This window comes from Uranotaenia lowii, chromosome 1 (assembly GCF_029784155.1).
Source record: "Uranotaenia lowii strain MFRU-FL chromosome 1, ASM2978415v1, whole genome shotgun sequence".
Taxonomy (NCBI): Eukaryota; Metazoa; Arthropoda; class Insecta; order Diptera; family Culicidae; genus Uranotaenia; species Uranotaenia lowii.
In genome coordinates this window covers 146,420,771-146,433,260 of record NC_073691.1, presented here as the reverse complement: position 1 = coordinate 146,433,260, position 12,490 = coordinate 146,420,771, and the positions used below count along the sequence as shown (strand labels likewise).

At 38.9% G+C, this 12,490-nt stretch overlaps 2 protein-coding genes across 2 annotated transcripts; one reads left to right on the top strand and one right to left on the bottom strand.

The window, feature by feature from the left end:
- The first annotated feature begins 2,899 nt into the window (after window positions 1–2,899).
- On the top strand, window positions 2,900–6,675 carry LOC129738447 (uncharacterized). The gene is made up of 3 exons (XM_055729654.1): window positions 2,900–3,571; window positions 3,683–4,126; window positions 4,207–6,675. Exons 1-3 carry the CDS (start codon window positions 3,242–3,244, stop codon window positions 6,607–6,609), a joined length of 3,177 nt encoding a protein of 1,058 aa, XP_055585629.1. The 5' UTR covers window positions 2,900–3,241; the 3' UTR covers window positions 6,610–6,675.
- A 3,120-nt stretch (window positions 6,676–9,795) lies between these two features.
- LOC129738444 (sodium-independent sulfate anion transporter-like) lies at window positions 9,796–12,237 on the bottom strand. Its single transcript, XM_055729648.1, has 3 exons — window positions 11,861–12,237; window positions 11,131–11,786; window positions 9,796–11,067 (listed from the first exon to the last, which is right to left on the bottom strand). The coding sequence occupies exons 1-3, from the start codon at window positions 11,919–11,921 to the stop codon at window positions 9,943–9,945; spliced, it is 1,842 nt and encodes a 613-aa protein (XP_055585623.1). The 5' UTR covers window positions 11,922–12,237; the 3' UTR covers window positions 9,796–9,942.
- Between the last annotated feature and the right edge of the window lie 253 nt (window positions 12,238–12,490).

Here is a 12,490-nt window from a genome sequence, read left to right as displayed (position 1 = left end):
CATTTATTTGTCGAGAAACTCTTCCAACAGGTGCAATTTAATGATGCCCAATAGAGTGTCCATTTCCCGACCATTTTCCCGTTCCCGGGAATCGGGAATTCTAGTGGCCTGTTTCCCGGGAATTCCCGGGATTTCGGGAAATATTAAAAAAAAAAAACATGTAAAATATATGCAATTCGATTCAAATATAGCTTATCGAACATTTCGTGCATACAAGTCCATAATTTGATCAATCAAATTAATTAAACTGTTTTCAACAAATGATAAATTAAAAACAGTCAAACGAACTATAAAATAACCTGAATAAGTCAAATGAAGAATTCATTCATGAAATCAGGGGTTTGTTTGATTAATCCACTCTATTTTCGTTTTTCTGAACACTTTACATATTTGCTCTTTATATGAAAAAAACGATGTTTTCTTCATTTTATGTTTTGAAATTCATCTGTCTGTCAAAGTCAGAGGGAAACAAGTGCATAAATGTAACTTTCGAGAAAACTCAATCTGCGCGATTTTTTATATATTTTTCGAAGTGTTGTGTGTTTTCATTCAATGAAAACGGTGTGGAAACACATATAATCTTTTTAAACTTATTTATTTGAATAAAACAAATTGCACCAAATGGTTGCAAAATGTCAGCTATTATACCACAGGAATCGGCATATTCTCTATGAGTTTTGTATGACTACATTTTTAAAAAGAACAATAAGAATGGTTCCTGAGGCTATCAGACTAAAATTTCATACAATAAAATTATGATTCCCGGGAATCGGAAATTCCCGAATTTTTCAAATTCCCGACCGGGATCCCGGAACGGACACTCTAATGCCCAAGCCGGGTTTAAAATTTAAAAAAATCGTATGCGTTTCATTTCAAACTAGTAGTATTTTAAGCCTTTAATTGCCTTGAAATGTGCTTGCAATTTAAAAACTAATTTTTATGGAGCAAAAAAATTTCCGTCATCGGTGAAAAATGTTTCCAGAATGTATACATTGCTATTCGGACGTGAAAATGAACGTGGAATTTATATTCACCACTCTTGTTCGTTTTCCGTTTTCACGTTCGCTCAGTACCAGGCTTCCGAAAAGTACTGGCGAACGACAGTACTCTTGCGAAAGTCGCACATGCACCTCGATGAAAGCTTCCCGAATATTTCTTCCCCGACAGTTTTAAAAGGAGCGGTCGTGTGATGTACAGCGAGGCCTCGTTTTACCCCATGCGAGAGTTTGTTCGTGGGTATGAAAGTTTTTTAAGCTTCGTGACAGTTTTGGGAATATCTTCGTGACAGTTTTCAATGCGTTGAATTTCGCATGACAGCACTACTTACTCCGTCCGACTGTAGCCGAGATTCGCTCGGGCCGAGTTAATTTCGAACGAACGTATGAATTTTCCTTTTGCTTGAAGCTACTGCGGGGTGTGATCACCCCAATCACCCTCCCCTTCCCTTTTCGCCTAACCTGCACCGGCACCACACATCGCGTTACGCGCCGATCGTATGCTGCTGCTCGGCGCGAATAGATGGATCGTTCGATCTATTCGAAACCGAGCAGCAGCGCATACGATCGGGCATTGGTACGGTATGGGCATGACAGTCACCCGTGACAATCCTGCAAAAACTGTCACGCCCTGCAGCCGACAGTTAGGCTGAAATTATTTTCGAAACAGGAGGCATGAAGGGATGAAGCACAACATTTTTGGTAACGCATGTTTTGAGCCGATTGTTCAGATACAGCCTGAGTTCTCGCACGTGTGCGATGTAGCCGAAGCGTTTCGTTTCGTTACCGACGGTACAGCAGCGAACCGAGTGGTAAGGAAACCCGAAACAGTTTGTTTGGCAAGAAAAAGGCTGTCATAGCAAAGCTGTACTTTTCGGAAGCCTGGTGCGTACACGTCTACACTTCGAGAGGAATTTCAGTGAACGCGGAAAAAATATTCCGCAGTGAAAATCGGCGGAAATTAAAAAAAAAATTTAAAAGGTTTTGAACAAAGAAATCAGTTCAAAAATATTCTATCAACCATTCCGCATCCATTCCACCCAATTTCGCAGCCATAAAATGCAGTATAGTCGAGTTTTTGAGAAATAAAAGATTTTCCATTTTCACGTACACAAGAGGTGTAAACGCACCTTTATATGGAACGAAATCGTTATCGATTTTTAAAAAGGGCCAATACACCAAGACCTCTGTTTTGAGAAGAATGCATTTGAAGATTCAAAAAATATAATCAATAATTAATTATATTTTTTGAATCTTCAAATGCGTTCTTCTCAATTATTGTCTATTTCACTGTTTCTTATGGTTTTCCTAACTAAGTATCTAAACTCCTTAAAAATAAGCATTATTTCATTCCGCGATAGGAAAATAGTGTTTCGTGGTTTTTTTTTTGTAAATTCTTTATTTGAAGTGTTTCGTGGTTGTTACGTGAAAAATGAATAAATTGTTTTTTTGGCCCTTTTGTTTTCTTATTTTGATACGATTAATTGATACGAGTTATATACCCTTTGCGACACCGGAATTACTATTGGATAATATTTTTAAAATTAGAATAGAAAGTTTAATACGCTTATGCTATATAGTAACTATGGATTTGTTTACAATTGGCGCATACATCCTTTTGAAAAATCGATACCGAAATATTATTATTGAAATGACGAAGGTAGCGTTCGCTTTAAACGGGGGTTTTACCACAGACTAATAGCTTTATTAGTTTTATGTTGTATATTTTTTCTATATTTTATAGAGAGGTTTGCTTGGTAGGTTCACCTCTGGTTAACGTTTTAATGAAGCAGCTTCTTATATGTAGGATTTTTTTACAAGTAGTTTTATTAAGGCATTTAACTCATAAAGTTTTTTTTTGTGCCGAGTATTCATTTCACTTTTGTCTTGAAGGAAACTATTGTTAGGTCAAAATCAATGCTATGTTCGGCAAGGCTCTGCAGATGGCCAGCAAACACCAAAGCAAGAAATGAGTTTCAAATAAGTAACTCACCACTTGCTTCGCAGAAATTCCCCACTTGCTTCCAAACTGTCAAAACCTCAAAGTGGTAGTTATTATAGAGACGGCCATTTTCTTTCGCGTTGCCTTTGCCAATCAGTCATCTTCATTGTCATTGTTGGTGGTGCATTTTTTCACAGCGGATGTGTCAATGATAACGAATTAAAGTTTTTGGGAACAGTTGTGTCAAATTTAATTCGATCAAAGTTAGCTTTTCCTTTGAGATTTGATTGATTGATCCATAACTATGGAAGAACAACTCACTGGAACGGACACAATAGTGAACGATGCAGTGTTGGAACAAGAAAGTACTGGTTCGTCCGACCCAGTTTTATCTTCGATCGATGTTCCGTCTGCTCCGGTTGCTGTACCGCCTGCTGCACCTTCCGGTCCAGTGCGAATCCGTGCCAAACAATGTAGTGTCAGGGGATGCACAGGTAATAGTTTACGCAATCCGGAACTCCTTTTTGTCGGCGTTCCGACCCATGGATATCCGGAAAGGCGATTTGTTTGGCTGACCCTCATGCAATCGTTCAGGGACACCAAGCGGAGCTATTGTTGCTCGCGGCACTTCACGGTACGTTTACCCTATAATGATTGTCAAATGTTTCAGTGTAGCCAGTTGACAAATGTTGATCGTTAAATCAGTTTGATTAGCATTTAATTGGTTGTTTTTTTGTTTGCAAAGGTACCAGATGATTTCAAGGACTTTGACGAATTTATATCGGCTCCTCCTGGATACAAACGTCAATTGATGGTTAAAAAGGGAGTGGTCCCACATCTCAACATGCCCCCACCAAATTTGGCAGCCTTGCCACCGTTAACGAATCGTTGGCCAATGACGCTCCCAGACAGCATGTTAAAAAGGGCCGGGCCACAAGATATGCCTCTTGTCAATATGCATCACCCAATGGTGACCCCACAAGCGTCCAGAAGTTATGTACCACGTTCGAGCAAATCTGTTCAAACGGACCCCCCACTTATTGCGACTCGACCTCGGAAGGTACAACCTAGTTTACAGTACTGTAGATTGTGCTTCAAGCGGCAAGATTTGGAACCGATTTTTACTGGTGATAAAACTCTCATTGAGCCTGATTTAGTAGAAAAAATTTATATATGCACGGAAATTAAGGTGAGTTTTTTTTTGTCAATGTTCGCATTAGAAGTTCTTTTTTTAAATATTCTTTGAATAACCAACTTTTTTTATTGTAGATAACGGTTGAAAATGATTTTCCTTCCTCTATATGCACCCTTTGCTACAACAATGTAGAAGAATTCACGAAATTCCGGCAGCTGGTACAGAAGAATGATCAATCGCTGCGTGTAACGCTAGGGTCAGAAATAACCATGCTTCCTATGTTAACAACAGCCTCTACCATACAAAGTAGCTCTGTTAGAACTAAGGTAACTTTGACGATCCCAAAACAAACTATGGCTATTCCGAGAACTACATCTCATACCATGGGAATTAAGGGTCCAGGGATATATCCTAATCCAGCATTCAGAAGGACTTCATTGTTCCCAACGCCGATTGCTCGTTCTTTGCCATCATCGACGTCAACCATCCAAAGCCGAAATGAAGTGCCAGATTTGCTTGAAGTACGCCGCATTGAAGACTTGCGGACTTACGAACGACGGCAACTGACAATTGAACGAAATCAGCCTGTACGAAATCAACGTATGCAGGACTCTTTGTATCCCATTCCTTATAGAAAGCTACCAACAGAAGTGGGGAAAACATCACAAAACAATCCGTTGACTAGGGTGACCCAGACTGTTAACAGCACTTCACCAGCTGATGTAGATCCATTCGAAAATGCAGAACTTCAAGCAAGCAGTGATAGTGAAGCAAGGGATATATTCGTGGGTGATCGAATCGTTCCGGTAACATTGATTCGGGTGCAACAACATCAGAATACAGAGCAACCAGAGGTTAAAGAAGAAGAGACAACACCTCTAGAAATGCCAATAGAAGCAGAAAAGCCAACAGTGGAAGAAACAAACGTTTTGCATGCAGTCAAACTTGTTCCTTCATCGGTTGCGCAAGAAGTAAGCAAAAGAAGAAATTCAGTAACTGGTCCTTGTCGCTTTTCAAGGTCACTTACTGCTTCTAGTAGAAGCATAGAAGAACCACGTGGCCCAACGTGGATTCGGAAAGAAAAGAAAAAAGAAGGCCCTAAGAAGCCATACTACATGCCGGGTAACTTGGTACCAAAACTTTCGAGGGCTATTAAATTTCCAGGCACTTTGACAACTTTATTCAGTGGGAACTCTAAAAAGGCTATAGAATCTGTACAAAAGACCAACATATCGGAACAAATTAAACCTCTAGGATCATGTCCCCTACCCCCGGAATCCCCTGAAAGTTCGATATATGATAAACCCAGCACTCCGCCATCGCAATTTAAAAACAAATCAATAGGCACATTAGCGAAACCGACAGTTGATCAAACTCAATCCGTGGAAATTGAAAAAGGATCTTCAAAAATAGCACAACCTAATGAGTCAAAATCCACAGAAACGAAGTTGGCTGTCTCGTCGATAACTTCTAAACAGCTGCCTTTCAAAGTCCAACTGAGTAAATCGCAACTGAAGCTTTTATCCCCAAAAGTGTTGTTGAAACCTGTAGAACCAAAGCTTTTGTCCCCAAAAGTATTGTTGAAACCGGTGGAGCCAAAACTAATACCCAAGGTTGTCATTCCAAAAGAAGTGTCTTCAAAAATTCTTGAAGGAGTCAAACTTAGAATTGAGCCTGTAACCACTCCTAAGTCTGATTCTCAAAAGGAAAATGATGTCCCCTCAAGCCCCATAGCGCTGCGGAAAGCTGATTCTGCTCCTACAGTAACCAACGCTCTCAGTTCCCCTAGATCCACTCGGTTGCGAAAGATTCCAGCCAAATATCAGGGTACCGATGCGTTTCCAATGCCAAAAATTATAACCATCAAACAAGAACCGGGTAGTCCTAGTACGGAACAAACGAATGTCAAACTTTCGCGTCACGAAACAACGTTGGATAAATGTGAACCCAAAGCTAAAAAACATCGCAAATCGTTGCCCCCTGAGATTGCAATTCCTAAGTCGGTCTCTACAACACATTTGGTTGAAAATCCGGCAGCCACTAGACTCCTACGCCGATCCTTACCGGTATCAGCTCCCTCACTAGATAAAACGGCGAAAACAAATTCTTTGAAAAAACCAACCGTTTTGGAGGACCCGAAATCTACGAAGATCCAGCCTAAATTGTATGCATCCAAAGCAGAAACTCCACCAAAAAATAAAAATTTACTTAGCACTGATAAATCAGGCTCCACCAGAATAGAACCTCTTAAAAAAGGAGTCCAACTACGGACATCCCCGAAAAGTGCGGTAGCTGTCATGGTTACCGATATAAAGAAAAAGGAAACTTCGACTTCCAAGACCCATCCAATCAAAAAAACGCAGCCTGGGCGCCCCGTGTCAGCTACCCGAACCAGAGCCCAGAGTTGGAAATGTCCCTTCTGTCCGACTAAAGTTTACGACGCGAAGAACGGTTTGGTCAAGCATCTCGGGCGACGACACGGTATGGATTACGCAACGGTGCGCCAGAGATTGGCAATCTATGGTGGCAATTGGTAGCCAACATATTGATATTGTTGAATCATTTAGACATTTTTACGAGTCTAATGTGCGAATCTAAACCGGAAAACCAAATGTACATTCTAAAACAGCAGCGTATAGGTTTATACAAACGAATCGACATTATTGTATGATATAAGAGGACATCGTACTGTTATTGTTTTACATCTAGTAAATAATCTTTAATAACGAAATTAATTCATTTTGATTATGTAATGAATAAATCATTTGAACCGTACTTTTGATCTGTGTTAAATCATTTTATTCTTAACTATTAAAAAAACGAAAAATTAGTTTCTTACATATAATGCGATTAAGGCATCATAAGAAGAATTTACGCGCGATCGTTCAATTGACAAATTGCGAACTAAATACGAGAATTTCAGTTTTTTCTACGCTTGTCGCTAATGTGCTTTTTTAATAAGCATAACTTAAATGTTATTACCTATTAATTTTCGTAGTACATATTCCGTCTCACGACACAACTTGACGAACATAGTTCCTAAAACTCATTCGGTCTATGGCAACCGTTCTCCAATTTCTACTAACTTAAATGTTATGAATTATTTAATGAAACTCTTTTCTACAAAATTGAAGACAATACTTCCGTTATCTTATCTTAAATTTGTATAATTTTGGCCATCAAATTTTGAAATATAGAATGCCGGATTGTGGTGTTTTTTTGTTTAGATTTCTTCGCGGTCCTTAATGTGTTAAGAATGCCTGCCATTGAAAGTTGGATTTTATTCTGTTTTGCGGTCGCAGTTATCCGTACAAAGTTCAACCGAAATGCGGTTAACGTGTAGCAAAATGACAGAATATGCCCTGATTAGACAGGTCGTACAATATATTATGGGATTTGTTAAATTTATAATAAAAAACCTTTAGTCGTCATAGCCCAGCGTTATTGTAAGTTACAATTTGTAACCCATTGAATTTGCGCTCGTAAATTTTTATGAAATACACACAAAATTTCCGAGGCCGAAAATTAGCAAAATTTTGCTCAAATTTGACCAGCTGAAAACTTAGCAATCAATTTAGCAAATTTTTTTTCCTAAAATTTTAGCAAAATAGCAAAATGTGTCCCGACTGAATGTTTACTAATTTTCAAGTAAACAAAAATCTTTGTTTGCTAAAATTTTAGCAAAATTCATTTTTCTAACGTTGGCTAGAATTTGAGTGAAATCCAAAATTAAATTATTTTTAATGAAGGGTTTTCATTTTCAAATATTAAAAAGTGACATTTGATTTTTTTTTTAATTTTCTTTTTATTTTTGTTCGCATCACTCCGCGGGTGATGCGATAATTTCGAAATGTATTCCATCATCGCGTTCTTGAAGCTTTTACTATTACATCTTCATCAATGAAATCTGAAAAAAAAAACAGAAATAATTAAGTTTAGTGCATTTCATATTTTGAAGAATAGAAATAAAACTAGAATAGGTAGACAGTCTATTTTTTTTTTGTTAGCTGATAGTAAAAACACTGACCACCAAACAGGTAAACCTCACACACCACCCGGCGGAAACACTACTGCTGCTTCGGTTCGGGGTCGGTTTTGCGCTTCACCATTTTCTCCTCCTTTCTCGGTATCGTGTACCGGCGGCATAAGGATTCTGCGATTTTTCCACTGATTACCGAACCGTTCCGCTGGAGGAAGAATGGTTACTTCTGCAGCATTCCCTCCCACGAGCTGCTGTTGATCCTGGAAAAGTTCGGAAACCTGATTAGTCGATGCCGATTTGAGGATCGGCATGAATTGAAGGTATCGGAAGCAAATTTTTTTCTACATTTTTCCTTTTAATTGTATCTACCACTATTGTATGTAATACTTACCAATTTTAATTTCAAACCAAACGACGAAAAACGACAATTTGGAAAAGTGCTAACTCGACAGTAAAAGAAAATTTTTGCTAACGGAAAGTAACAGCTCATTTTTGCTAAGTGGAGCCTCGAAAGTTTTGTGTGTAAGGTACACCGGGGCAAGTGCAAACGGTTTTCACCATAGTTCAACTTTCACATGTCCTAGAAAAATATGTATATGTTCAAAAATTATCAATTATCGTTCGTTGCATCACTAAAATAGTTCTCAACAAATTCCCGTTGGAAGTGAAAAATTAAAAAATGTTTGTAAAAAGTAACGGTGCTTTTGTGAAAAAATTTCAAAATTTGCACTTGCCCCGTTTATGGGGGCAAGTGCAAACGCAATACTTTTTTCAAACTAATTCACAGATGAGTCAGTGTATCGGTCTTAAAATGAATTGAATACATGTTCCGGAACGTTTTATCAACTTTGATTAATATGTTTGCTGTTTTCTTGCAATATTGATAACTTTTTGGAACTCCAATTTTGGTGACTGTTGTTTTAAGCAACAGACCTTCATTTACTAAGGCATTACGGAACTTTGAACATCCGCTTCAGATACAACACTTTGGAAACCCCTTCTGACTATTTTAATATAATGCTGAACCATTTTGGTGATGAATTTTCTGAAATGGCTGATGTTACGTGGCTTAAAGGTGCGTTTGCACTTACCCCGGTAGTGTTGTTTGCACTTGCCCCACAGTGTGGGTTGACAAGAGCGAATATTATTTTCACAACTTTTGGGGTGTACTGAAAATTTATCATAAATTTTCTGCTTTCACTTGAATATCGGTCTCAAACACTCACCTTTTAACGAAAATTCGAATTTGAATGCCCTTTATCGTCGTCAAAATATGCAAAACAAAAACACACTGTTCATGTCTAGTATGTACTTGAATTCGTGTGTGATCAAACAGTGCCGTGTTTTTAGTGAAAAATTTAAAGAAATTTCGGTTTATCTATGTCAGATTGTTTGTTTGGGTCTAAACAACAATTTATAGAAGAAGAAATATTTTTTACTTTTTTTGTAACAGAGAAAAGTTGAACGTTTGCACTTGCCCCGAGTTTGCACTTGCCCCGGTGTACCTTATCTGTTAAAAGTGGATAGTTTTCACTCATTTGTTGATAGAATTCCGAGGGTCGCCATATGGGGTGTGTTATAGTTGTTTTCATTTGTAAGCGGATTGAACCACAGATAAAATTTATTCTAATCGTGTCGTTTTCTTGAGTTATTCACTGAATCACATTTGCCATCTCCACCTGAGCTGTAAATGGAACTTTAGAAGTAGGAGAACCGTATGAATTACATTTCTAAGTGGTGTTTTCAATTTATTTTTTATTCTATTTACATTTAATAATATTACAGAATCTTTGAGAATATTGAGCTACATTTTTTTTTATGAAACAAATAGGTACATGATTTTTTTTTACCTTAAGGCTATTGTAAGATTTTTTGAAATCCATTCTCTCTAGCATCTCTTGAGTTCATTGCAGCAAGTTTTCCACTTTTCTACGATAGTCGTAAGGTCCCGATCGTTTTCCATGCAGATTAGAAAGTTCCGATCAAATCTCACCAGTGCTGCTGCCGTGTGAGGAGACCATTGCCAAAGCACTAATGCGATGCCTCTCGTTTGAAGGTCTGTCTGTATGTTGGCCACATTTTTGACAACTGTCGTATCTACGAAATTCACCGATGTGCCTTCCAAGATTACCAAATCGACTGGCCCTTCCAAACCTTCGGTCACGATTCGCATAACGCGGTCTCGGAGATATTCAGCTGAGGAAAACGTTAGATCAGTTGCGGGTTTCAATAAAACGACGTTTACACCATCTAGATAAAGATGTTTTGTAAACATTTTTGGAGCCGCCATTAAGTAGAGTAGAAAGCAGCAGTTGATGGCTATTCCCACAAGGATTCCATAATCCAATCCGAGAAACACACAAGCAATCATAGTCCCCAGAAGAACAAGGATGTCCAATTTTTTAACTCGCCAGATTTCAACAAATCCTCGATAATCGACCATGAATATCATAGCCGATATAACAACGGATGCCAAGGTCGCCTTGGGTATATAGTAGAAAGCATCAGTAAGAAGGGCCAATGCTAGGAGTAACATAGCTGTTGTGACGGCACAGCCTAACGATGTTTTGACACCACTGCTACTGTTGATGGCTGTCCTAGTAAATGATCCGGCAACCGGAAGCGGCGAGAAAAACGCTACAGCCACATTACAAGCTCCTAGAGCTATCATCTCTTGCGTAGCATTTACCATCTTATCCTTAGAGAATGCTTTGCCAATCGAAATGATTTCCAATATTGACACGAGTGGAATAGAAATTATGGATGTCCCCATCACACGCAACATATCTGGAAAAGAATAATAGGTTCCGTTGTTGTTTATAGAGAAAGGTGGCACGTGGAACTGAGGAACTCCGGGTTCAACGTGTCCAGTTAGCTTAAACGGCTCCGAACCATTTCTAGAGAATGCGTAAGCCAAACCTGCACCAATCACAACAACTAATGCATTACGCAGGAGAGAAAGATATTTGAAAAATTTCTTCCAAGCTCCTGGACTTCCACAATCTTTGGTAAGCTAAAATATATAAAGGTTTAGATTATGTTGAGCTGTTTAGTATACAAAACACATGTCCCTTACTTTGAAAATTACTAGGAATCCAATTGAACTGAATCCTAGGACCGTATCCCAAAGTCGAGTTTGGCCAATATTTTCAATTACATTCTCCCACGCGTCTATGAAATCGCTGCTCTTTCCTTTGCTGGATATACCGAATAGTGATCGTAGCTGAGCGCTTCCGATAGTCAAACAGGCTGCTGTTGTAAATCCTGTGATAACCGGTATCGATATAAATCGCACAAGTATCCCAAGATTTAGTACGCCGAATGCTAACGTCACTAAACCAGCCAGTAGTGTGAGCAGAGCAGCTCCAGGTCCAAGCTCTAACACCACATTTTGCACCATGATTGCCATAATCGATGTTGGGGCAACCGTGACATCTTTAACACTCCCGAACAGAAAATACATGAAACAACCAACCAAATTCGAATAGATACCATCCTGCGGTTGCAAATTCGCCAATATGCCATAGGCTATGCTTTGCGGAATTGCCGTTAGGGTAACCGTGATCCCGGCAATAATGTCTGATATCAGGTAGCGTGGCCGATAGTTGGGTAACCACTGCAGCACGTGAATTCGATTGCGCACAAAGGCGATCGAGCATAGCGATTTAATTTGCCTAGTTACCGTTGTTCGCACATCTGGCAGCCGTTCTCGAAAATCTTCTTCGCGCGATCCTACGGCAGTCCATTCGAATCGGGTCATATCAAAAAGAGTACTAGCGATCTATTAGCATGCGAATTCTACTTACCGTGCGTTAATTCGTGTTGCTGATGTTGCTGCTGGACATTACCATTAGTGTTGCTTATCATTATTTCGGGCTACTCATCATATTTTTTCCTGAGTATTTAAATCAAATGTCTCCAGACCCAGATAATGCCGAGAAAAGAATAAAATGCACCGCTATATATACCGGTACCTCTGCTGATAATTTCGCTGACAATGTCGCCGTTATATTTGTTCATAGATGAGTTTGCTTATTATCAATGATGATACGGATAAGGGCCAGTTTGGCATGGACAACCGCGATGAAGGGAAAATTAATACTAATAGTTCACGTACGTATAAAAAGCTGGGTTGGCGCATGGTATGAGCAGTTTGTATTGGTGAAAGCATGAAAGCAAAGCGAGGGTGCGCGTTCTTCTCTGCTGATAAGGACGCAAGCACGCTTAGGCGATTCATTCATCAAGTATTGTTTTTGTTCATCCATTTTATAGTATTATTAGGTATCTAAACATACATATGTAGGTACATGGCCGTTTCAAATAATTATGATTGAGGTTTATTGAAGATTAAAAATGATGATCCAGAACTGATGCCAAAACCTCAAAAACTAATCCCAACTTCAGAAAAAACTCATTGCGAAAGATCTCTTTACTTA